The sequence below is a fragment of the Sarcophilus harrisii genome, chromosome 6 (assembly GCF_902635505.1).
Source record: "Sarcophilus harrisii chromosome 6, mSarHar1.11, whole genome shotgun sequence".
NCBI classification, from domain to species: Eukaryota; Metazoa; Chordata; class Mammalia; order Dasyuromorphia; family Dasyuridae; genus Sarcophilus; species Sarcophilus harrisii.
The window spans coordinates 240,322,583-240,345,176 of record NC_045431.1 but is presented as its reverse complement, the minus strand read 5'-3'; the positions used below and the strand labels follow the sequence as shown (position 1 = coordinate 240,345,176).

General features: G+C 63.1%; 3 protein-coding genes and 1 long non-coding RNA gene across 5 annotated transcripts; 3 read left to right on the top strand and 1 right to left on the bottom strand.

Moving 5' to 3' along the window:
• The first annotated feature begins 295 nt into the window (after positions 1-295).
• On the top strand, positions 296-4,379 carry LOC105751022. The gene is made up of 6 exons (XR_001121346.3): positions 296-1,240; positions 1,428-1,990; positions 2,294-2,410; positions 2,715-2,886; positions 3,445-3,566; positions 3,734-4,379. It is a non-coding gene; the product is annotated as an uncharacterized LOC105751022 (long non-coding RNA).
• A 1,154-nt stretch (positions 4,380-5,533) lies between these two features.
• Positions 5,534-8,802, top strand: RAD9A (RAD9 checkpoint clamp component A). 2 transcript variants are annotated; one of them, XM_031943252.1, is made up of 11 exons: positions 5,534-6,160; positions 6,451-6,521; positions 6,603-6,734; positions 6,823-6,937; positions 7,017-7,116; positions 7,318-7,427; positions 7,534-7,640; positions 7,719-7,783; positions 7,901-8,005; positions 8,242-8,410; positions 8,504-8,802. In XM_031943252.1, exons 1-11 carry the CDS (start codon positions 6,055-6,057, stop codon positions 8,597-8,599), a joined length of 1,176 nt encoding a protein of 391 aa, XP_031799112.1. In that variant the 5' UTR covers positions 5,534-6,054; the 3' UTR covers positions 8,600-8,802. The 2 variants fall into 2 exon arrangements, with proteins under 2 accessions (XP_031799112.1, XP_031799113.1); XM_031943253.1 differs by lacking the exon at positions 5,534-6,160 and adding an exon at positions 6,202-6,374.
• A 42-nt stretch (positions 8,803-8,844) lies between these two features.
• On the bottom strand, positions 8,845-11,209 carry PPP1CA (protein phosphatase 1 catalytic subunit alpha). Its single transcript, XM_031943254.1, has 7 exons — positions 11,070-11,209; positions 10,812-10,943; positions 10,152-10,382; positions 9,907-10,011; positions 9,600-9,823; positions 9,375-9,509; positions 8,845-9,283 (listed from the first exon to the last, which is right to left on the bottom strand). Exons 1-7 carry the CDS (start codon positions 11,122-11,124, stop codon positions 9,173-9,175), a joined length of 993 nt encoding a protein of 330 aa, XP_031799114.1. The 5' UTR covers positions 11,125-11,209; the 3' UTR covers positions 8,845-9,172.
• Positions 11,210-12,333: 1,124 nt separating this feature from the next.
• On the top strand, positions 12,334-22,594 carry TBC1D10C (TBC1 domain family member 10C). Its single transcript, XM_031943251.1, has 10 exons — positions 12,334-12,542; positions 12,865-13,037; positions 13,850-13,949; positions 14,685-14,792; positions 15,136-15,242; positions 15,553-15,667; positions 15,947-16,012; positions 16,200-16,389; positions 18,687-18,841; positions 18,992-22,594. The coding sequence occupies exons 2-10, from the start codon at positions 12,880-12,882 to the stop codon at positions 19,331-19,333; spliced, it is 1,341 nt and encodes a 446-aa protein (XP_031799111.1). The 5' UTR covers positions 12,334-12,542; positions 12,865-12,879; the 3' UTR covers positions 19,334-22,594.

Genomic DNA, 22,594 nt, shown 5'->3' with positions numbered 1-22,594 from the left:
GGTTGTAGAGATGTTTTCGCAGTGGGTTTAACTTCTATTTTAACAGGTTTAGCATCTGCTGGGTTGCTTGGGGAGGGGAGGGGGAAGGAGGGGAAATCTGAGACACAAGGTGGGCAAGGGTCAGTGTTGGAACATGACCCGAGCATGTGTTTTTTGTTTCTTTTTTTGTTGAGGAAATTGGGGTTAAGTGACTTGCCCAGGGTCACACAGCCAGGCGTGTCTGAGGCCAGTTTTGGACTCGGGTCCCCCTGACTTCAGGGCTGGTGCCCCCGTCGTATGTTTTGAAAAGAAAAAGCTTTAATTGAAAAATACGAAATTGGACAGTTGAAAAAAATCAAACTTGCACTTGGTATTTCAGGGGCTTGCTGGGGCTCAACGAGCCCTCCTGGGAGGATGCTGTCCACACTGGGAAGCGCCGCACCCATTTCGGTTGTTATCATCATCACCCTCGGTGCTTCCCGGGCGGCCCGTCCTTCTGGACTTGAGGTGGGATCTGGAACCGTGAGGGCGCCCCCCCCCCCCCGTTCTCCTGGGCTGGTCCCCTGGGCCCAGCACTCTCTGAAGTCCATTTTTCTCATCGCTCTGTCCTGCCTTTCTCACAGCAGCCCATGAGAACAGCGGCCTCAGGGAGAAACCCAGAGAGGCCTTGGTCAGCCCAGAGAGGCCTTCATCAGCCCAGAGAGGCTTTTGTCTGTGGCCCTTCCAGGGCCGGTGTGGGGGAGACCATGGCTGCCTCCCCTGGGAGGCATGGGCCCCAAACCTCGTGGTTCCCTTGCTAACTCATTAATGGGGCCGTCGTCCGTGGATTTGGCTAAACCTTTTGTGAAACTTTCTATTTCCAGCCTGGACACATCTTAAAATAACGAGTTCCATCAGTACCCTCCCCCACGTGGGAAGTAGAGCTGCCTTTCATGGGCCCTAAACGTACCTCCTTCTAGCCCCCGGCAGTGCTGATCCAGGTTTCCGTGAGTGACTCCATGTGGCCCCCCGTTCAGCTGGACCCCCCAGCCCATGACCCAGAACTGGTTCGTTCCCTGGGAAAGCCCAGCCCCCGCCGCCATCACCCCCAGCCCCCCTGCACCCTCCCCTTCTAAAATGACAAAACAGCAGTATGCCAGACTCGGGAGACCACCCTAAACCCATTGGATGACAAGCATCGGGGCCCCCAAAAAGGCCAGAGCCCTGAGCGACACCTGAGCAGAAGAAATTCAATAGGGGCGAGTGCCAAATGACATCCCAGGTACCTGATGGGGGATGGCGAGGCTGGTGGGCCATGAGCAGGAAGATGAGGGAGGGACTCCCGTCCTCCACATGGGATAGGGGGGCACCACGGTGGGTTCTGGGTCCCAGCGCTGGAGCAGGGCTTCGACAAGGGAGGCTGAAGGACCCCGAGTCTCTGTCATGTGGTCGTCACCCTTCCTTCGCAGAGGACCACGGCCTCGGGGGAGCCTGTGACGGAGCCGGACTGCAGTGAGAGAGGGGTCCTTTCTCCTGCAGAGCTGCCTGGGTACAGTGGTCAGGGAGAGGTCCAGACAGGAGATGCCTCCAGATGTCACGGGAGTGTGCAGAAAAGGCTGCTCTCTCTGACTCGAGGGCTCTTGTGTGGAAGAGGGCGCCGGGAGGCAGAATTTGTAGCAGTCGGGGAGATACCAAGGGGCAACTCGGGACCCCATTCGGAAGGAAGCATGTGCTGACGGGAAGGGCCGTCCCAGAGCAGGAAGGGCAGCCTCCCCGTCCTCCTTGGAGGCCTTCGGGCAGAGGCCGGACAGCCACTTGTCCCATCCTGCTTCGGAGTGACTCGAGGTGATGCTGACGTTCAGTGTGAGCATTCCCACCTCAGAAAAGTGGCAAACGCCTAACGGGGCCTGAACTGATTGTTTTATTAGTTGCCCAGTCTGAAGAAAGTGACGAAGAAATGTCAATAAAGCAAATTAGGTTTAAAAACACCTTTTCGGATAGCTGATGATTCCACATTGACGAGCTGATCCAGGTACCTGGCTTAGTGGCGACTCCTGTGGGTACGGGATGGGGCCCGGCGGCGGCTGAGCTCCTTCCAGTCTCAAATCCGGGGAGAGAATGTGAAACGCCCACTGTCAGAGCTGGGCGCGGAACCTGCTCAGGCTTTGGGTGACTTCTTCCTTCGGAGAAGGGAAAGATAATAAAGCCGCCATCGCCGGTGCAACGTGCAGCACAAACTGGTTAATTAAATGGAAACCAAGTGACTTTCCAAGGGTGACTTGCAGTTTTTCCTGTGTGTGGGGGGGGGCATGAGGTTAATTCTCTCTTTCTGCAGATCAGCATCCCGTTAGAGCGGATATAACCACCCCCCCCAGGTCAACGGCAGCCCTCCACACACTTACTCATAGACAATCACTGTGAGTTGCTGAGACCAAAGGAAAAACATCCAGTGGTGAGCAAGCTTCTGGGATCATTCATTAACAAGGTCAGCCAAGAGCCCTTCCCAGAACAGGGTGCCCAGGGGCTGCCCCGAAAGGCCTCGGAGCAGGGGGCGGGGGCAGCTTCAGCGCCCCTTTCAAAGTGCCCTTTGTTGGGCTTTCCAGACCATGAGGCACCAGGCCATGGGGAGGTGACTCAGCTGAAGCCAGGCGAGGTCCAAGAATGGGAGTTCTTGGGGTCACCCTCACTGAGCATCCCCTTAGGGCCGGCCTTTCCGGAAGGGTCAGAAGCATGGACGCCTTTGTTTTCTCGGAAAGGTGAAGGAGGGGCCACGAAACAGTCCCACAGTGACACGGCCATGTCAGGGTAACCTGAAGGACAGGCGCTCTCACCTTAGACTTCCCATCGCTCCAAACTCAGCCACCCAGATGACCTTTAATTTGGAAATCGTCCCCTTTGATCACTTATTGAGCAACTGCTAAGGACCAGGTACTATCTTAGGTGCTGGAGAGAAAAGCACAATCCCTGTCTCAACAATTTATTATTCTGTCATTTTTCAGTTGTGACCAATTCTTCATGCCCCCATTGAAGGTTTTCTTGGCAAAGGTACCAGGGGGCTTTGCCATCTTTTTTCTCCAGCTCATTTTGCAGATGAGAAAACGGAGGCAGATGGGGCTAAAATGACTTGTCCAGGGTCACACAGCTAGTAAATATTAGAAACATAGAGTGTAGCTCCCCCTTGGCTCACTGTCCCAAGTGGCCCTCACACAGCAGGCTAGTTCTCTATTCTAGGAGGAACTCAGTGAATGACTCTTTTTTTTTTTTTTTTTAAGTAATTTTTTTCCTCCAATGCTCTCTCTTCCCCTTCTCAAATGTATTAAAAAGGTAAGAAAAAACAAAACTAAAATAGGAAGTCACGTAAAACAAATCCCCCATTAGCCATGTTCCAACTTGAGTTTTTTCTTCCTTCCTTACCTCTCTTCCTTTCCCTTCCTCCTTCCTACTCTTTCCCTCCTTCCTCCCTTTCTTACTTTTCTTGGAAGGCAGGCAGGAAGAATGGGAAGAAAAAAGAGAGAATACACTTTCCTCTGCATTCAAAGTCCCTTGGCTCGATATCTGGTGGCGAGTCCCGGGTTTCATCATGAGTCCCCTGGAATGGTAATTGGTCGGTGAGTTGATCAGTATCCGTAAAGTCTTTCGAAGTTGATTACTATTGGTCCCGTGTAATCCTTCTCCTCAGCCAGGTCGTGTAAGTCTTCCCAGGTGTTTCTGAAGCCATCCCTCTCATTGTTTTATTTTTAAAATGTTTTTAAACCTTTTCTTTCTTTATTTTTAGGTTTTACATGGACCTTCATTTTTAACATATTTCCCTATGAGTCGTGTTGTGAAAGAAAAAGCAGAACAAACGGGAAGGAAACCAAACCAGGTGATCCCCATTCGATCTTCGGCGCTCGCTCCCTGCATGCGGATGCCCTTTTCCCTTCCAAGTCTGTTGGAATTGTCTTGGATCGCCGGATTGCTGAGAAGAGCCAAGTCTTTCCTAGTTGCTCATCACCGTGTTGCTGTTGCTGTGTACGACGTTCTCCTGGTTCCGCTCCCTTCCCTCAGCATCAGTTCTAAGTCTTTCCAGGCTTTTTTGAAATCGGCCTGCTCATCTTTTCTCTAGAACAATAGTATTTCATCGCCTTCATGGACCACAACTCGGTCAGCCATTGCCCAATTCTTGGGCATCCCCTCTGTTCCTTGCCACCACAAACATTTTTGCCCGTGCGAGTCCTTTTCCCTCTTTAGGATACAAGTAGAGACACTCCTGCATCGAAGGATATGCAGTTTGATCATTCCCAACTCCACCAACAATGCATTAGTGTCCCAGTCGCCCCCATCACTTCTTACATCACAGTAGTACCTGCCACAACTTGTTCAGCCATTGCCCAATTGATGGGTATCCCCTCAGTTTCTAATTCTTTGCCACCATTTTTTTTTTTTTTTTTTTTTGGGCTATATTCGTATCCATATGGGTTCTTTTCCTCTTGCTTTGATCTCTTTGGGCTGTAGCTCTCCCTAGTGGTAGTATTGCCAAGCCAAGCAAATAGGTTTTATAGAGTCCAAATCGCTTTGCAGAGGCCGGATGCACTTCCCAAGAACACAAAGCACTTAGCATTTTTTAATGCAGCATTTGCCATTTCCCCTTTTTTTCTTTTTTTGATACCTTAGTCATACTGATGGGTATGAGCTAGTACCTCCGAGCTGTTTGAATTTCTAATTCCATTTCTCTAACTAGCGATCTGGAGCAGTATTTTAAGTGGCTATTGATTGCATTTCTTTTTCTGAAACTCACCTGTTTATAGCCTTTGTCGTTGTTGAGTCCTGCCCTGCTCTGTGGCCCCATTTGGGGTTTTCTTGGCAAGAATACTAACCGAGGGTTGGGGGCGGGCCTTCCTTCCCCCTTTTTCTCATTGCAAGGGGGACGAGCGGTGCTGCGGTTCATGAGCCCCCACTAGCCTGTTTCCTAACAACAGAGGCAGACAGATGCTGGGGCGCCCACAACTCCGGGGTGGAGCTGCCTTCCCGGACGCGCACGATGATGGAGAGGACCCCGCAGGACTGGGCACCTGAGTGAAAGGAGTGGTGCAAGGGGCCGGCGGCTCTGCCCGGGGCAGCGCTAGTCCCGGGACCTCGGCGAGGGCAGCCTCCAGCTCCAGCGGCTGCGAGATTCCAGGCTGCTTCAGCCCCGGGAACTGACAGAACCTCGGGGTTCCCCTCCGGGGCTGCCTCCCCCGCACCGGGGAGGTGCTGGCACCAGTCCCTCCTGGTTCAGAGCTGGGGTCTCCCGGAACCACGGGGACGCAGCTGCTTTCCCAGATTCCCTGCGGGGCCTCCTGGGACCCGGTCCTGGCCAAGTCTGTGCCCAGGGCCCGAGTTCCTCAGCTGGCTTCCAAGGGCCTTGGAACGGGGGCGGGGGGTTGGGGGGCAGGGGTCCCCCCTCCTGCTCACAGCACGTTTTGTCCCCCAGCTCGGGCTCTCCCCTCCTCCCCGCTTCCCCCCAGGCAGCAGGTGTGACGCGGGATTTTCTACCCCCCCGGGTTACCATGGTGCCCCCTTGTGGTCACTGACACTCCCCAGCTGCAGAAGCTGGCTGTCTCTTGGGGGGGGGGGGCTCTTTACTCTCCGGGGCCCCTCCCCATCTGTCTCCGATTGGACTGAGCACATACATCTCGCGGGCGGGGGCTCCCCCTGCCCCGGGGATGTGCCCACTCTCCCCCATGGGGAAAATGGGGTCACATTGGAGAGGGAGGGAGGGAGAAATGTGATTTATTGATCATCCGCCACCTTCCGAGGGCGACCCACCAACCTACCATGTTTTCCAAGTATTTATTAAGTACCTACTGCGTGGTAGGACCGCGCCCACCCTAATGGAGAACAACTTATAATAAGCAATGGTAACACTTTTGAGAAAAACCACATCGAAAGACTTTCCCGGGGCCCAGGCTCCGTCTTTGCGCATCTCAGAATCTCACTTTTCCGAATCTGCAAGATGGGCACGAGAGGGCGGTTCCAGGGGGCGGGGGGAAGGAGAGACGGAAGCATCTACGCATGCGCCTCCTAGGGGCGGGGCTTCTCTAACGAGGGCGTCGTGACGTCACCCAAGTCGGTCAGATGAGATCACGTGACGAGGGCGAGCAACGGAGGCCGGCTGTTTTCTCACGTGACACGCGGAGAGGGGTGGACTACTGTCACGTGGCGCTGAGCACAGCAAAGATAGGTCGGTTTCCAGTCCACGTGATGGAGGAGCCCGCTTCGGCGGCGCGCGGTCCAATGAGAGGGCGAGGCGGGCGGGGGCCGGCACCGGGGACCTGCCCGAGGCCCAGCGCGCGGGAAGGGAGCCGGCCCACGGTGCTGAGGCCGGGCCGACCGAGGGAAGCCGGCGGGGGAGGCGGGTGACATGAAGTGTCTCGTGACTGGGGGAAATGTGCGGGGTGAGTGCCGGGCGAGGGCCGGGGGCGGGATCGGAGGTCACGGCCTCTGCCCTCTGACCCCGGGCCTTTCCCGCAGTGCTGGGCAAGGCCGCGCATTCGCTGTCGCGCATCGGAGACGAGCTCTACCTGGAACCGCTGGAGGACGGGGTGAGGGGGTGCGCGGGCGCGAGCGGGGGGGAGGGCGGGACCAGGAAGCTCCGACCGCTGACCCCTGACTTCCGTCCCCAGCTCTCCCTGCGCACGGTGAACACGTCGCGCTCGGCCTTCGCGTGCTTCCTCTTCGCGCCGCTCTTCTTCCAGCACTACCAGGCGGCCCGGCCCCCGCAGAGGCAGCCGCCGCGCTGCAAGGTCCTCATGAAGGTGAGGGCGCGGGCGGGCGGGACGCGGGGCGGGGGCCGGGGCCGGGGCCCCGCCGTCGCGCTGATGGCCGCGCCGTGTTCCCCGGCAGTCCTTCCTGGCCGTGTTCCGCTCGCTGGCGGCGCTAGAGAAGACGGTGGAGCGCTGCTGTATCACCCTGAGTCCCGAGAGCAACCGCCTGGTGGTCCAGCTGCACTGCAAACACGGTGCGGGGGCGGGGCCAGTGCATCGGGGGCGGGGCTAGCACTCTGGGGCGGGGCCTAACCTTCTGCCTATGCCCCCCAGGTGTGACCAAGACCTACAACCTGTCCTTCCAGGAGTGCGAGTCCCTGCAGGCCATCTTTGACCCCGCGGAGTGCCCCCACCTGCTACGCGCCCAGGCCCGGTGAGCCTGTGCTTCCCCCAAGCCCGCATGTGCACACGCACAAAAACCTATCCCCCCCTTCTCCCCCCCCTCCCCAGGTGAGGGGTGCTGGCTCTGCGCCTTGGGCTGCTCAGAAGGACCAAATCAGTGACGTCACTTTCAGAGCCGGCCAGGGGGTCGGGGGGCTCCTGATTGAGCGCCCTCGCTCTGTGCTCCGGACAGGGTGCTGGTGGAGGCCGTGTCGCCGTTCTCACCGGCGCTGTCGGAGGTGACGCTGGGGGTGAGCCGGGGGCGCCGAGTGGTCTTCAGGAGCTACCTGGAGGACGATACAGGTGAGCCCGAGAGGGGCCTGGGGGCGGGGGAGGTGCCCCTGCTTTTGGGGGAGTGCTCGGGGAGTGTGGGGGGGACAAGGACAGAGGCCCGGCTTCTTCCTCCGAGATGCTGCCAGGGCGATGATGACCGAGATGAGCCTCAGTGAGGACGAGTTCCAGCAGCTGCAGGCCCAGGAGGGCGCCTCCATCACCTTCTGCCTCAAGGAGTTCCGGGTGAGGCCCCGTCCCCCCTCTGAGTGGCCCCGCTCTCACTGAGCCAGACCTCTACTGACTCTGGTTCTGGTCTTCCAGGGTCTCCTGAGTTTCGCAGAGTCCGCCAACCTTTCCCTCAACATCCACTTTGATGTTCCCGGCAGGTATGGTGGCCTCCCAGCCCGGGACGGGGAAGTGGGGGACCCTCAAAGGTCAGCAAGGGGGGGAACTGCGGAGCCTGCGGCCACTCCCTCCCGCTGTTTCTGATCCCTTCCCCTCAGGCCGGCCATCTTCACCATTGAGGACTCGCTGCTGGACGGTCATTTTGTCCTGGCCACCCTCGCTGAGCCACAGGCCGGGCAGGAGCCTGGGCAGGGGCCTCACAGGTGAGGCCGCTCTCTTGGACGCCCCGGCTCCACTTGCCGAGAACACCTCCTCCTATCGGTGGCCTTGTGGTCCAGCTCTTCTCCCCCTCCCCCCACTGACCTCAGCTTCAGTCCAGACTTCCTTGTTCTAGCTCCCCACCCCAGCCCCTCCTGAGCTGTCTCAGCCTAGTGACCCCCGGTGGGAGGGGCCGCTCTGTCTGGCCACTCACCCCCAGCTCTGGGCCTTCCTCCCCCAGCACCACACACCAGGATGACTTCGCCAATGACGACATTGACTCTTACATGATTGCCATGGAAACAACTGTGGGTGAAGGGGTGGCTGAGGGCCCCCGGACTCCTTCCCCCGTGTCAGAGGAAGAGGAGGCAGAGTCCAATGTGATACCTGGGACCCCTCCTCTAAAAAAGGTGAACCGGTGATTCCCTGCTCTGCTTCCCAGGGGGTGGGGGCTTCTCCGGCGCAGAGCCCGGACTCAGTGTGGCTTGTCTCTCCGCTTCTAGTTCCGTTCCCTCTTCTTCGGTTCAGTATTGGCCCCGATGGAGCCCCCCTCCGAACCCAACCCGGTGCTGGCCGAGGACAGCGAAGGAGAGGGCTGAGCCCGGCTTTGGGGCTCCTATAGCTGTGCCACCTCAGGAGGAAGCTTCGACGCCCGCCTGGCTCATGCCGGGAAAGGCCCGGCCGCTGCTTGGAGGGAGCGGCGTTCTCGGTGGAGATGCCCCCTCGGCGGGCAGGGGGCGGGCGGCTGCCACGGCCATCCCAGGCGGCACCTGGTCCCTCAATAAAGCCTCCCTAACTCAAAGCACGCGTGGTTCCTGAACAAAAGGCAGGCCGGGAGGCCGGGGAGAATCCAGCTTTGACGTTTATTCCAAAAAGACCAGAGGAGGGCACAGAGCCTGGCGGCCCCCGACAGGGCAGCTGAGCCCGACAGGGCAGCTGAGCCCGGCAGGACTCAAGCCGGCCTTCCCGCCCCCTCCCCACTGCCCCTCCCAGGACCCAGCTCAGAGGGCGGGGCCAGAGGGGGGTCAGACTCTATTTGACTTTGTTTTTTATAAAAGAAAATGACCCCGAGGGTTGGTGCTCCCTGCCACTAGCGGCCCCCCCGGGCCTCGGAGACCCTGAGAGGAGCCAGGATTCTGGACAGTCAGTCTTCCCTGGGGGGCCCGGGGCGGCTACTTCTTGGCCTTGGCAGAGTTACGGGGTGGGGTGATGGGGCGGCCGCCAGGATTCAAGCCGCTGAACTGCCCGTATTTGCCTTTGTTCTTGTCGGCCGGTTTAAGGATCTGCAGGGGGGACAGGCAGGTCAGAAGGGCCCCTCCCCTGGGTGGCCCGGACTCCCAAGTCCCCCTCCCTCCCAGACCCCGGCCCACCCACCTGGAAAGAGCACATGAGGGTTTCGTCCACACTCATCATGGCGCCCGCATTGTCAAACTCGCCACAGTAGTTGGGGGCGGAGAAGAGGGTGACCAGCTGCCGCTTGGCAAAGAACTCGTAGCCGTCTTCTACCACCTGGGCCAGAGTGAGGCCGGTCAGTGGTGCCCTCTGAGCACCGCCAGCCCATGCCCCCTCCCCGGTCCCCAAACCGTGTCCCCCCCCAACCTGGTGTGCCCGGCAGATGAGGTCCAGGTCGTGCTTGTGAAGGAACTTGGCCACCACCTCGGCCCCGAAGGTGAAGGAGACGCCGCGGTCGTTCTCCCCCCAGCCCTGCACGTCCTTGTCGGGGTCTGACCACAGGAGGTCACACAGCAGCCCTTGGTCTGGCACGTCTGTGGGCCTCATGATGCGCCGGATCTGCTCCATGGACTGCAGGTCTGGGGACAGTCCTGGGGTGGGGGAAACGCAGCTCCCCTGAGTGCCCGGCCCTTGATCCCTAACCCTAACCCCCAACCCCCGGCCCCCCCCTCACCTCCGTGACAGCAGAAAATCTTCTCGTCCACAATGGCCGCGATGGGCAGGCAGTTGAAGCAGTCCGTGAAGGTTTTCCAGAGCTTTATGTTGTAGCGTCTCTTGCCTGTGGGGGCAGGGGAGGGCTCATTTCTGTGGCGAGGCTGGGGAGGGGGAGATGGGGGGGAGGGCTGGGGAGGGGGAGCCCGGATCCTCCCCAGAGGCCCGGCCCCCCGACTGCTGGAAGGCCGCCCCGCCCCTGCTCACACTCGTCGTAGAAGCCATAGATGCGGTTGATGCTGGCGCACTCGTGGTTGCCGCGGAGGAGGAAGAAGTTCTCGGGGTACTTGATCTTGTAGGCCAGCAGCAGGCAGATGGTCTCCAGGGACTGCTTGCCCCGGTCCACGTAGTCCCCCAGGAAGAGGTAGTTGCTCTCAGGGGGGAAGCCCCCGTACTCGAACAATCTGAGCAGGTCATAGTACTGGCCGTGGATGTCGCCTGCAGGGGCGAGAGGCCCGTGAGGGGGAGGCCCCAGCCCGGGCTGGCCACAGGTGCGGGGCCCACGCCCAGGCCCGGAAAGTGCCTCCCCAGGGCTCCCGGGGTCTGTAGCCAATCAGGGGCCCGGCTGGGGCGGGCGGCGGTCACGGTGCTACTGCCCTCCCCCCTAGCCTGGCCCGGGGCTCCCAACAAGCGCCGGCAGCGGCCCTGAAGGGGCGGGGCGGGGCCGGGACCGGCTCTCCCTGGAGTCCCAGGCGCAGGCCGAGTTACCGGCTTAACTTCCCCCGCTTGTAAGTCAGGGAGCGGCTGGCTGGGCTCAGGGCCGGGCAGCCCCCGCATACACCCAGCAATTAATAAATGCGGCTGGGGGCGCCTAATCAGTGCAGGGGGAAATGGCGCTTCCTGGGGGGGCCCCGCGGGGAGTCTCACCGCAGATCTTGAGGGGCGCCTCGAGCTCCAGGAGGATGGGCTGGCTCAGGAAGATCTCGCGGGACTTGAGGCACAGGCCGCGGATCTCGTTCTCCGTCAGCTGCACGTTCTTGCCGGGCCGGGAACCCTGCACTGGACACAGGCCTCAGAGGCGGCCCTCCCCCCCACCCCGCCCGCGGGCACTTCCGGCGAGGCCCGGCCCGCTTCCGGCCGCCCCCTCCCCCGCCCCCGCCCGGCCTCCGGCCCCCCGCCCGGTACCTTCCAGCAGCCGCCCGATGATGGAGTCCAGGTTGAGCTTCTCGCTGTCGGACATGGCGGCGCCGCCCCGAGGGCCCCGGCTGCGTCCCTCCGGCCCGTGCCCGCCGCTCCCGCCGCCGCCGCCGCCGCCGCCGCCCGCTCACGCCGCCGCCTCCTCCTCCGCCGCCGCGCCCTCCGCCCTCTGCCCGCGGCCTCAGCCCCCGCCCAGGCCCCGCCCCGAGCCGCGCACCACAGCGCCCCCGCCGCCCGGGAGGGGAGCGGCCGCGGCGACGGTGGATCGAGGGGGCGGGACCAGTGAGCGAGAAGACGGCTCCTATAGGGGGAGGAGGAGACGAGGGGTGGGGCCGGCGAGCGTGCCGACGGCCCGGATAGGAGGAAGCGAGGGGCGGCCGAGGAAGGAGCAGGAAGAGACGCCGGAAGGACAGGGAGGGGCTGCAGCCAGAGCCGGAAAAGAATCGAGAGGGGCTGAACCAGGAAATAAAGAGCGAACCGGAAGAGGGCGGGGCAGCGCTGGGCGGGGCCTGTGCCGGCTTGGGGGCGGGGACTAGGAGGGGGCGGAGAACGAGGGCGAGGAGCCGCCAGGTGGCGCTTTGCCCCCGGCGTGGGGGGGGGCCCCCCCGACCGGGATCGAGTCGGCCTCTGTCCGCTTCCCAGCTGGCGGGACCCGGGCAGGGCTCCCACCTCTGCCCGCTGCCGAGTCCGCATCTGTAAAATGGGCGCGGCGGAGCGCTGTAGAAACTGACACGCTGCAGAAGCGTTAGCTGTCACGGGGACGGTGATGATGATGATGGTGGTGATGAAGGCCACGGGGAGGAGGGGACATCAGTGCGGGGATGGGGCCGATAATGACGTGGGGGAGGGGCTCCGCTGCGGTGATGATGATGAAGACAAGGACAAATTGGAGGAAGGGCAAGAGAAGAGGGAGATGAACTTGGGGGGCCAGGAAGGACGGGAGCCAGCCTGCCCTGCCTGGCTCTCTCAGCCACACTTCTATGAGGAAACGGGCTTCACCCCCGAGGCAGCAGGGGGCGCACCAGGGGGATGCGCCACGGAGCCCCCCTCCCCCACCCTGGCCGAGTCCCCTATGAGGAAGCCCAAGTGGGGTCCCTTCTGCCCTCGGGCCGTGGCAGGAGTTTCAGGGTTCAGGACACAGACCGGGGGCGCTCCCGCCAGGCCCCCGGTGAGGAAGAAGGGGAGATTCTGTCCCAGCCTGGAGAAGGGGGAGGGGGCGGCCGGGGGGGGGGGTGCGGGGCAGGAAGGAGCCGGCACAGGGGCCCCCACCCTCGCTCCCGGGGCTCCCCGGCGCTATCTGATGCTGAGGAGGAAGTGATGCTGGGGAGGAAGTGCCGCCGGGCTGAGGTGAGGCTGAGCGAGGCCGGGAGACGGAGGTGAGTCCGCCGGGCGCTTGGCGGGGGAGCCCAGGCTGGCCCGGGGAGGACGGGGACGCCCGCAGCGGAGGGCAAGGGCCCTGAGGTGAGTCCTTGGGAAGAGGAGGACAGGAGGGGGAGGAGGACAGGAGGAGGAGGAGGAGGGAGAGGAGGACTGTAGGAGGAGGAGGGGGAGGAGGACCACAGGAGGAGGAGGGGGAGGAGGACCGCAGGAGGAGGAGGGGGAGGAGGACCGCAGGAGGAGGAGGGGGAGGAGGACTGTAGGAGGAGGAGGGGGTAGGAGGATCGCAGGAGGAGGAGGGGGGGGAGGATCGCAGGAGGAGGAGGACCAACTTGAGGCCCTGGGGCGGTGGGGGACAAGGGGCTGCTGGCAGGCACACCTGGACGCTGGCTTCCCTTATTTGCAGGAGGGCAGGCGATCCATGGCTGCCGCCCTGGGGGAGGACCTGGCCCAGGCCCTGGATACCCAGGACGATTCCAGCTCGCTCGGCTCGGACTCGGAGCTCAACGGTCCAGGACCCTACCGCAGGGCGGACCGCTACGGCTTCATCGGGGGCGATGCCCAGCTCTCGGAGGCGGGGTGAGCCGGCCCGGGGCAGGGCCTAGAGAGGGACCACCTGGGGATGGGCGCGGGTGGGACGCGATCCACCATTCGAGGCTCCAGGGTTGCGTGTGATGCAGTAAATGTTCCTCATGAGCCGGGGTTTGCAGAGCTCAGCGGGGATCAGGGCCAGGGGAGAGTCTCGAGCCCAGTACAGGTTTTGGGGAGCTGGGAAGGGGGGGCCAGAGACTGGAAGTCGGGAGCACTTGGAAGGAACGTTCAGAGGTCATCCAGCTAAGGAGGTTACCAAGGGGGGCTTGGAATACGCCGCAGCCTCAGCTCTAACATGGGGGGGAGCCAAGCTCCAGGCCCCCTCCGAGGGGGAGGGGTCATTGAAAGAGTATCAGCCTCGGGGGGGAGGCAGAGCAGGAGCTGTAAGGGAGAAGGGCTCGGGGTGGGCTGGGGGCTGGTCCTCCTTGGTGAGACAAGCAAAGGCCGAGCCACGGTCCCCAGAAGCAGGGAACACGGTCCCCTCCCCGGCTTTGGCAAGTCTAGAACCCGACAAAGCTGGCGCCCGGAGACTCCTCGGTGGGATGGCCCAGAAACGGGCAGCCCCCTCTGCCGCAGGCTGCCCGGCCTTTGGCTGCCCGGCCCGAGCTCCCTTGGCCTCCGCTCGGAGGTGGCCCAGCAGGGAGGGGAACCTGCGCCGGGTCCCCTCCCCCTCCCAACCACATGCTAAGCCACATCCTTCCCATCACGATGACAACAAGAAAGACTCAGGGTGCTGCCCCTCCCCCAGCCGTGGGGCAGACAGTGACCGTGGGGGGGCCTGTCCTATCTGACCACCTCAGCCCAGGGCAGCCCCCGCTGGAGCTGATCCGGCAGCGAGAAATGAAGTGGGTGGAGATGACCTCTCACTGGGAGAAGACCATGTCCAGGCGGCCCAAGAAGGTGAGGGCCCCGGCGGGGGCGGGGGGAAAGGCCCAGCACTGGGCCGGCCACAGCCGGAGGGAGGGGGAGCTGCTATCTCACGGGCCTGGGCCCGCGTGGAGCCGCCGCTGCACTTTAAGGGACTTGGGGAGCCCGCGAGAGTCACGGCCCGGGCACCGCAGTGGGACTCGAGCCTAGACCTCCTGGCTGGCCCAGAGGCTGAGACCCTGGGGGGCCGCTCAGCTGCCCGGGCCCAGACTCTCCTGGGTCCCTTCTCTCTCGCATCCGTCCTCCAGGGCACCTCAGGGTCCCTGCCCCAGACCGGAACGCCTTGATCCAGCCTCGTTTCTAGAGCTTTAAGGCCTTTTCTTGCCTTAAAAGCACCGAGTCTGCCTCCGAGCTCAGAGGAACCCCCACAAGAAGGGGGCAAAGACTCTGGTCCCGAGAGGGCTGATGCACAAGTGCAGAATCCGGCTGCGGGCATGGACTCCGGGGGCCTTCTGGGGACCGGGATTAACCCAAAGGAAGTCACATGTAAACTCCAGAATAGCTCATTTTTCTCAGGGTGTGTATGGGGGGGTCTGACCCTGTTCTCTACTTGGAGAGCTCATGTGTCCAGTGCCCAGCTCCCCCCTCCCCCCGCCAGGCTTTGGACCTGAAGCTGCTGTGGGGGAGGGGATGGAGAGGCTGAAACAGGCCTCCTGGGAGGGGGGCGGGTGGGGGGCATCCAGTTGAGGACGGCACCCTTGCCTGCAGGTGAAGATCCAGTGCCGAAAAGGGATCCCCTCTGCCCTCCGTGCCCGCTGCTGGCCCCTGCTTTGTGGGGCCAAAAGCCGACAGGCCCAAAACCCCAACACCTACCAGGTGAGGGTGCGGGGGCCCCTGCTCCCCTTTCTGTCCCCTTCTCCGCCTCATGGCTCCCACTCAGCGCCCCCAGCTCTGAGGTAACAAGGCCACGGGAAGGAGGAAGCTGGGATACAGCGGTGTGGGCAGCTGCTTTTCCTGAAAGTAACCCTTCCCAAGCCCACCCGTCCCCCTCCCACCTCCCAGGAGAAGGGGAGCCCGGAATGGGAGGCAGGAACCTCTTGGAGGCTTCCTGAGGAGCCCCTGGGCAGGAGGGGGCCACTCCGGACCGTCCATTCCCAGCCTTCTGCCCCAGCCCTGCCTTGGCTCTTCCTTCCATATGTCTGTTCCTCCTTAACCCCAGGAACTGGTCTCAGCCCCGGGGGACCCTCAGTGGCTAGAGACCATCGGCAGAGACCTGCATCGCCAGTTCCCCCTCCACGAAATGTTCCTGTCCCCCCAAGGTCATGGGTAAGAGGAATGATCCTCGGCTCTCCTGGGGCCGTGCGGGGGAGAGAGGGGGGTGCGGGGCTGGCTCCCTCAGGATAGGCCTGGGGCCGGGAGATATCAGCCCAGCGGGAGGGTCCAGGGGCGGTAGTTGGGGCTGCCCACGCTCAAAGACGGTACCCTGCTTGTTTAAGACTTGCCCGGGCCTGGCTGCTGCCTCCCTTTTGGCCAAAGCCAGGGCTGGTGGTCCTTTCAGGCCGGCCTTGGAATCAGAGAGAAGGGGTGTTGGCTTGGGGGGGGGTCACTGGGTCCCTAATAGCATTTCCTGACACAGGCAGCAGGGACTTCTGAATGTGCTTAAGGCCTACACCCTCCATCGGCCCGAACAGGGCTATTGCCAGGCCCAGGGGCCAGTGGCTGCCGTGCTACTCATGCAGATGCCCCCCGAGGTGAGCCTCCGCCCCAAGGAGCCTCCCTTCCTCCTCCTCAGCCCTAATGAGTCCCCCAAAGTCATTTACTTTCCTTACTAAATAAGCCCCACCCCATCCTCATCAGCCCCATCCAATGAGTCTGTCTTTCAGTTCTGAAGGACATCATCCCCCCTTCCCCACCCTGGGCCGGGGAGTTCACCTCTCCTGCCCCACACCAATAAAGGAAGTGCCCCCCCAGAAATGCAGGACCCCGTTTTCCCCGTTCCTACTTTTCCTCCCCAATCTCCTGCCCCCCAGGAGGCGTTCTGGTGTTTGGTGCAGATCTGTGAGTTCTACCTGCCCGGCTACTACGGACCCCACATGGTGAGTGACCCCATGCCCGGGGGCCTCTGGGTACCTTGGGGGGTCAGTGATCCTCAGGAGAACGGATAGGCCTGAGGACGAGCCTCCTGGGGAAGGCGCTGGGGCCAGCCCGGGGGAGGGGGAGGGGGTCGTCGGGGGGCGACGGCTCCAGCCTGGGGCTCATTGGCCCCGGCTGGGCTGTCCCAAGGAGGCCATACGGCTGGACGCCGAGGTGTTCTCGGCCCTGCTGAGCAAGCTATGTCCACGGATCCACAAGCACCTCCAGCAGCAGGGCGTGGGGCCCCTCCTCTACCTGCCCGAGTGGTTCCTCTGCCTCTTTGCCCGCTGCCTGCCCTTCGCCACTGTTCTGCGCATCTGGGACGCCTTCTTCAGCGAAGGTGAGTGGGCCCGAACGGGGCCAAGCATGGCAGTCGCTCTCCAAGACGCTCTCAGAGTAACGTGGCAGCCGTGGCAGCCGTGGCAGCCGCTCTCTAAGATGCTCTCAGAGTAATGTGGAAGCCACTTTTTAAGATGCTCTTGGAGTAATCTGGCAGCCTGGCAGCCTCTCTCTAAGACACTATCAGAGTAATGTGGCAGCCACTCTCTAAAACGCTCTCTGAGTAACATGGTAGCTGTGGCAGCCACTTTTTAAGATGCTCTCAGAGTAACATGGCAGCCGCTCTCTAAGATGCTCTGGAGTAACGTGGCAGCCACTCTCCAAGATGCTCTCGGAGTAACGTGGCAGCCGCTCTTGGGGGCTCTCGGAGTAAGAAACCCACCCAGCCTCCACAAGGGCCTCCAGGGCTGGGGAGCTCACTCCTCCAGGTGGGCGGTCCATTCCACCTGACCTCAGGGACAGCCAAGGATCCTGATGGGCCTCAGTCTGTCCCCTCCTTCCACCCTGGGTCCCGTTTCTGCCTCAGGCGCTGAGCAGAACAAGGCTAATGGCTCTTCCAGATGGGTTCAGCCAGCTCCAGGCCCCCCAGTCCTGGTGCCCAGGGTCTGCCGGCGCGGACATTTCCTCTTAATGCGTGGCTGGCTCCGGTCTGGGATGGTCCGATTTGGCAGGAACAGGAGGCCAGCAACTCCGCCCCCTGCTCTGTGCGAGCCTTCCCACGTGCCGGCCCAGCGGCCAAGACCTGCACGGAACCCAGGAATTCAGGGCCTTGCAAGGGCCTTCCCGGCTCTAAGGCTCGGGCCCAAGGCCTGCACGGGGTGGGCGGAGTTCTGGGCAGTTATTGAACAAGGAAACTTTATATAAGGTCCCGACTGACACACAAGTTAAAACACAAAGCAGTGACAGGAGCAGCATCTCTTCAGCGCTCCCTGTGTGCCTGTCCCTGAGGAGCTCACGCTGGGCAGCACGTAAAATGGTGATGCGTAAAACGGCCGTAGTATTGCTGGCCTGTGAGCTCCCAGCACGAATTTAGGTACACAGTCGGTACTTAATATTTATTGACTAATTGGTGAAAAGGAGCTGGAATGGGGAGTGAGTGGGGGAGGCTGCTTGGAGGCCCAAAGGGGGAAAGGAGGCTTGGTCAGGTTTGAGTCTGAAGGACTTGGGCATCCTGGCTCTTGGCATCCTTGAGCTCTTGGTACATTCGGTCAGAAAGAGACTCCTGGGATCTGGCTTCTGCTCACTCCTGGGGGCACGGCCTGGGCCGGGGCGATGGGGTGATGGGGCCCTGGGGCAATGGGAACCTGGGCCGGGTAACAGGGCCCGGGCCAGGGCGATGGAGCCCCAGCTGGTCCTCTTGGGGCAGGCAGCCCAGGCCTGGGTTGTTTCTTCATCAGGGTGATGTCCCATAGCTCTCCAGCTCTCTCCCTTGGGGCAGCCCACCCTGGGCTCCATCCCCTTGGCCTTCCAGCTCCCCTGAAAGTGACCTTTGGCAGGGATTGGGGAAATCCAAGAGGGCTTCCTGAGGGAAGGGGCTTGAGAGTGAAGGCTATGGGGTTCGAAGTAGCAGGGGCAGGGGCAGGGGGCCGGAGTGAGCCTGGTTTGTGCCACAACACGGCCTCAAGGTCCCCGAGGTGAAGGCCGGCCTCCAGGTCTGGCTCCGAGGCTGCCTCCAGCCCTCACCGTTTAGTGCAGGTGATGGGGAGAGAAGCACCGGTGGCTGGCTCCTCCCCGTTGCCAATGGCGCAAAGCTGAAGGGGCTGATACGCTGGGGGACGGCCGGCCTCTCCGGGCCAGAACCGTGTCCGATCCAACGAGAGCAAGTTGAAGGGGAAGAAACGTAAAGTCTGACACTCGGGTCCAAAAATGAACCTCCCAGGCTCTGAGTGGGGGAGGTGCATTGGACAGGTTTGTCTGGAAAGGGACTGGGCAGCCACAAGCTCAGCGTGAGTGTCATCGTATGGTAGCCAGGGGCTGGGCCGCAGTGGACGGCAGGAATGGGGCCGAGTCCCTCCCCTCTGTCCCGCCAGGCTGCGGTCGGGCAGCGTGGTCAGCTCTTGGTCACAGTTCAGGAGGGTCGCCGCGTGTCCCGGGGAGGAGAGCCGGGCGGGCCTGGGAGCCCTGACATACGAGGAAGGAACAGGAAGGAGCGGGGGGACAGAGGATGTGAGCTGTCCGCCATGTCGGAAATGGCAGGGACTTCTTAGAGCCCAGTGGGACGGGCTTCTGGGAGGCCTCGAGGCCGCGCTGGGCGGGGGTGGGCCGTGGGGGCTCCGCTGATGTGCCCTGTCTCCCCAGGGGTGAAGGTCCTGTTCCGGGTGGGGCTGACCATGGTCCGTCTGGCCCTGGGCACGGCCGAGCAGCGCAGGGCCTGCCCGGGGCTGCTGGAGACGCTGGAGGCGCTGCGTTCCATCCCGCCGGCCCAGCTGCAGGAGGAGCCCTTCATGGCGCAGGTGGGTGTTCGCCGCAGCCCCCTCCCCAGGCGGAGGCGTCCCCTGCCCACCAGTCCAACCCAGACCCCCAGCCCCCCGAGACCCCCCCCGGCCCACCCGGACTCCTCCAGCCCTCCCAGACTCCCGGCCCTCAGCGAGCTGTCCCTGCAGGTTCACACGGTGGCCGTGTCGGAGCGAGACCTGCGGCGGGAGAGCCTCCTTCAGCTGGCCAAGCTCCAGCGCACCTCCCCGGAGCTGCAGCTGAGGCCCCAGGACCGCCTGCCCGGGGCCCCGGCCATCTTTGAGGCTCAGCAGCTGGCCGCTGCCAAGCCGCCGGGCCGGGAGGTCCCGCGCATCGTGGTGCACCCCCCGGAGGAGCCGCGGCCCCGGAAGAAGCCCCAGACCCGGGGCAAGACCTTTCATGGGATCCTGAGGCGACCCCGGGCTCCCCCGACAGAGGGCCCCTCCAGGAGCCACCGGGCCTCCTCCTCCTTCCTGGACACACGGTTCTGAGAGGCCTCCTGGGAGGCTGGGGAGGGAGGGGATGCGGCGAGCTTCCAGGCTGCCCCACCGGCCTCCCTTCTCTGGACCCAGTGGCAGGAAGGCCACTTGTCTCCAGGGGCTGCGGGCCTGCGCTCCTCCTCTTGGGGAGGACCGCCCCTGCACCCCTCCTCCCCAGGCGCCCCCCTGCAGCCTGGATCGGCCAGGGAGGCCCAGGCCCCAGTTCTGGCCCCTCCAGGTGGCCCAGAGGTTGGTCACAGGCGGGTGATAATCACCGACTCCAGCAGGAAAGGGTCTGTGCCCAATGAGATTCTGGGGTTCTGCCCCCCCCCGGGACTCCATCACCAGCCCAGACTCGTCACCTCTGACCCTGAATCGCCCGTGATCACGTCAGACCGGGCCCTCCTCACTCCAGGCCTCAGTTTCCCCTTCACTGCCAGGAAAGAGTTGGGCTGGCTCCGGCCCAGGATGGGAGAGTGAAGGCCCAAGGCCAGACCCGAGGCCGGACCCAAGGACTCTGGGACACGTGTAGGTACTTAATAAAGGCTGGTTCCATTGGCCCCACGGGGGAGTGGTCCTTCCCGTGCTCCTTTGGGGCGTGTCTCCACTTGGCCAGTGCAGCGAGGAGGGGTCTCTCGTGTTCCAGAATTTCCTTGGCACCTGGATCCCCTCCCCTTCCCCCAGGGAGCCTAGGTCCTGGCAGCGAGTTTCCTGGGCTGTAAAATAGGGTTCGGGGGCCTTTGGGAGGCCAAGGGAGAAAGGGGAGGGGGAGAACAGCCGCCATGATGGCGCCCTGGCTGGTTTGGCGTTGTGGGGCCTGCCCTCCTCACCCCGTTTCTGGAGCCGACCACCGAGTAGGGAAGACTTGGGGCGGGGCCTGGGCCAGCCTTGGACGCCCTGGCTGTTAGTGCTCCTGGTCCTTCCACCTCTCTGGATTGGAGAATGAGGGGATTGAGCTCAGTGAGGTGCGACCATTCTCCCCCACTGGTCAGGCCCCCCGCCCCACCCGCTCCCATGGGCCACCTCTGTGTGCCCCCAACCAGCCCCCATGAAAGGCCCAGGGAGGAGGGTTCTGCCTGGGCCTCCTGTGCCCCCCTTCCCAGAAGGCCGATGTCAAACAGAGGCTCACTGTGTGAGAGACAAAGGAGAAAGGCCAGAGGCTGCCCCCTCCCCCATGTGCCCCCCTAGGGTGCTTGGGGCCCGCACCCCCAAGGTGAGCCCAGGGACTCTGCCCGGTGGGACAGGACTGGGCCCAGTGGCTGCCGCCTCTCCCTCCCCCGGCCTCGGCCGGTCCCTCTGCCCCCGTCCCCGCCGTGGGCTCCCACCAAGGTCACGGAAACCCTTGGAGTCCTTGCCCCTAATTGCCGCCTGGGCCCCCTGGGCCTCGTTAGGGCTCCTCGCCATTGCCGAGGCAATGGGGCTGGTCCTTTGAGACCCCGCTCCCCTCCCTCCTCACCACCCGGGGCCGGCCAGGCTGTGGGAAATGTCCCCCACTGGCAAGTGGGGAAACTGAGACCCGAGTCCTGCCGAGATGGGTCAGAGCCAGGTCCCGGGGTCCCTGCACAGGGGCGGGGCAGCTGCTGCCCCAGCCGGAGCAGGGTGGGAGAGGCCGGGGAGCCCAGGGTCCCAGCAAGGTTCTTGCCTTTAATCTAAGTCTCTTCCTCTTTCACACACATGGCTTTATGAATCACTGTGGGAGAGGAGAATGGGAGCAAAAGGGAAGAGGAGAGATTGGGGTGGGGGGGCGCAAGCTGACCGCCGCCCAGCCTCCGCAGCTCCCTGGGGGCACAGGGCGTTCCAGCCAGGCTGGCGGGAGCCCAGCCCTCCGTCCTTTGCCCGCGGTCGCTGTCCCCGGCGCCTGGACTCCGGCTGCTGCTGCTTTGGTTCAGAGAGATCAAGTTTCTTTACTTCCCCCCATGCAAACAAGAAGCTAAGCTCTCCCTCTGCGCCCCCCCCCCCCCCGCCCCGGGCTGGGCCGGGCTGGCCCCGCTGTGGGCCTGGGAGATAAAGCCGGGCACGGGGGGAGGGAGGGCCCCCTCCCCTGGAAAGACTCCCCTCTCGGGGGCTGAAGAGTAGGAGGCGGTAAGCGCTGTAACTAGGCCACCGTGACCCGGGCTGTGTCCCAGGCGCCACAGTTCCGAGGGCGCTCTGACAACACCTTGGGCCGGGAGCAGCAAAGCTGAGGCTGGTGCTTAGCAAAAGTAAGGAAAGCAGGAAGCTGCCGGGCTCCGCGTCGCCCCCCCGCCCTCCCCATCACTGGCCGGGAAACGTCCTGGGGTCTCCACTGCCCACTCCAATGGGCTCGTGCCCCCGGCCTCGGATGCCACAGGTGCGGCTTTGGCTTTTGAGGGGTGAGACCCAGTTTAGGCCAAACACAGCGAGCCCAGAACGACGGAGCAATGGGTGGCCGGCCGCTTGCGGTGGGGGTGGGGGGGTGGCCGTGGGGAGGGGACCGCAGGAGGGGCCCTGCTGGCCCAGAGTGGGCTGAGGGAACGTGCCTGGTCTGGGGCTGCGTTCTGGGCAGGCTGGGGGGGGGGGCGCCCATGAAGGGAGGGCTCCATTCTCCAGCTCACTCTGCTTGGACCCAGGGACAGGTCCGGGGGAAGGTCCGAAGGGGCTCTGCCTCTGAGCTGCCCACCAAGGGCCTGCCTTCCCCTGGCCTCCAAACGGAGGCCGAGGCCCGGCTCGTTCTGACTGGAGGCTGCATGGTCCCTCCTATGGGAGGATTCTGTGACCAGCCGCCTGCATCTGGGGGGCCATGGCGGCAGCCCGAGGGCGATGGGACATCTTGGGGCCCCGCTTTCCGATAATCAGAAGGCGACGTGTGCCTCGGAGCAAAGGGACCCTTTCGGCAGCCCCAGTCCCTGCCTCCGGCCCCAGCTGAAAGGGCTGTAGGGAGCATCGCGCGTCCCTCCGTCTTTGGCCTGGGATCCGGGGAAGGGCTCGTTCACGTAGCCCGGAAAGGTCAGTGGCCGCATCTGTCGGCCTGCCTGACGTCACCGGCCCCTCCGGGACTCTGTGTCCCGGGCTCCCGCCGGCCCGTACACACGGCCTGACGCCTCACGACAGATGATCACCGCTCGCTGGACGCTCGCCTCTCCCGACTCCGACGGCCCGGGGCTGTCCTTGGGTCTTTCCCATCCTTATCAAAGCTCCTCTCTCTCTGGGTCCCGTTGGGCGCCCTCCACTGTCTGAACTACGGCCAACCCCTGCCTTGACCCTTTGACATACTGGCCGACCCCTGCCTGACCTGCTGCCTGACCCCCACCCTCT

Bases quoted from the DNA above. Each gene is read 5' to 3' on its own strand.
- RAD9A (XM_031943252.1), top strand. From the start codon at position 6,055: ATGAGATCACGTGACGAGGGCGAGCAACGGAGGCCGGCTGTTTTCTCA. The intron at 7,428-7,533 runs GTGAGCCCGAGA...TCTTCCTCCGAG, and splicing joins CTACCTGGAGGACGATACAG to ATGCTGCCAGGGCGATGATG. The intron at 8,006-8,241 runs GTGAGGCCGCTC...TTCCTCCCCCAG, and splicing joins CCTGGGCAGGGGCCTCACAG to CACCACACACCAGGATGACT.
- PPP1CA (XM_031943254.1), bottom strand. From the start codon at position 11,124: ATGTCCGACAGCGAGAAGCTCAACCTGGACTCCATCATCGGGCGGCTG. The intron at 10,944-11,069 runs GTACCGGGCGGG...GCCTGTGTCCAG, and splicing joins CATCGGGCGGCTGCTGGAAG to TGCAGGGTTCCCGGCCCGGC. The intron at 9,284-9,374 runs GTGGGTGGGCCG...TCCCCCCTGCAG, and splicing joins CCCTCATGTGCTCTTTCCAG to ATCCTTAAACCGGCCGACAA.
- TBC1D10C (XM_031943251.1), top strand. From the start codon at position 12,880: ATGGCTGCCGCCCTGGGGGAGGACCTGGCCCAGGCCCTGGATACCCAG. The intron at 13,038-13,849 runs GTGAGCCGGCCC...TGACCACCTCAG, and splicing joins GCCCAGCTCTCGGAGGCGGG to CCCAGGGCAGCCCCCGCTGG. The intron at 16,013-16,199 runs GTGAGTGACCCC...GGCTGTCCCAAG, and splicing joins GCTACTACGGACCCCACATG to GAGGCCATACGGCTGGACGC.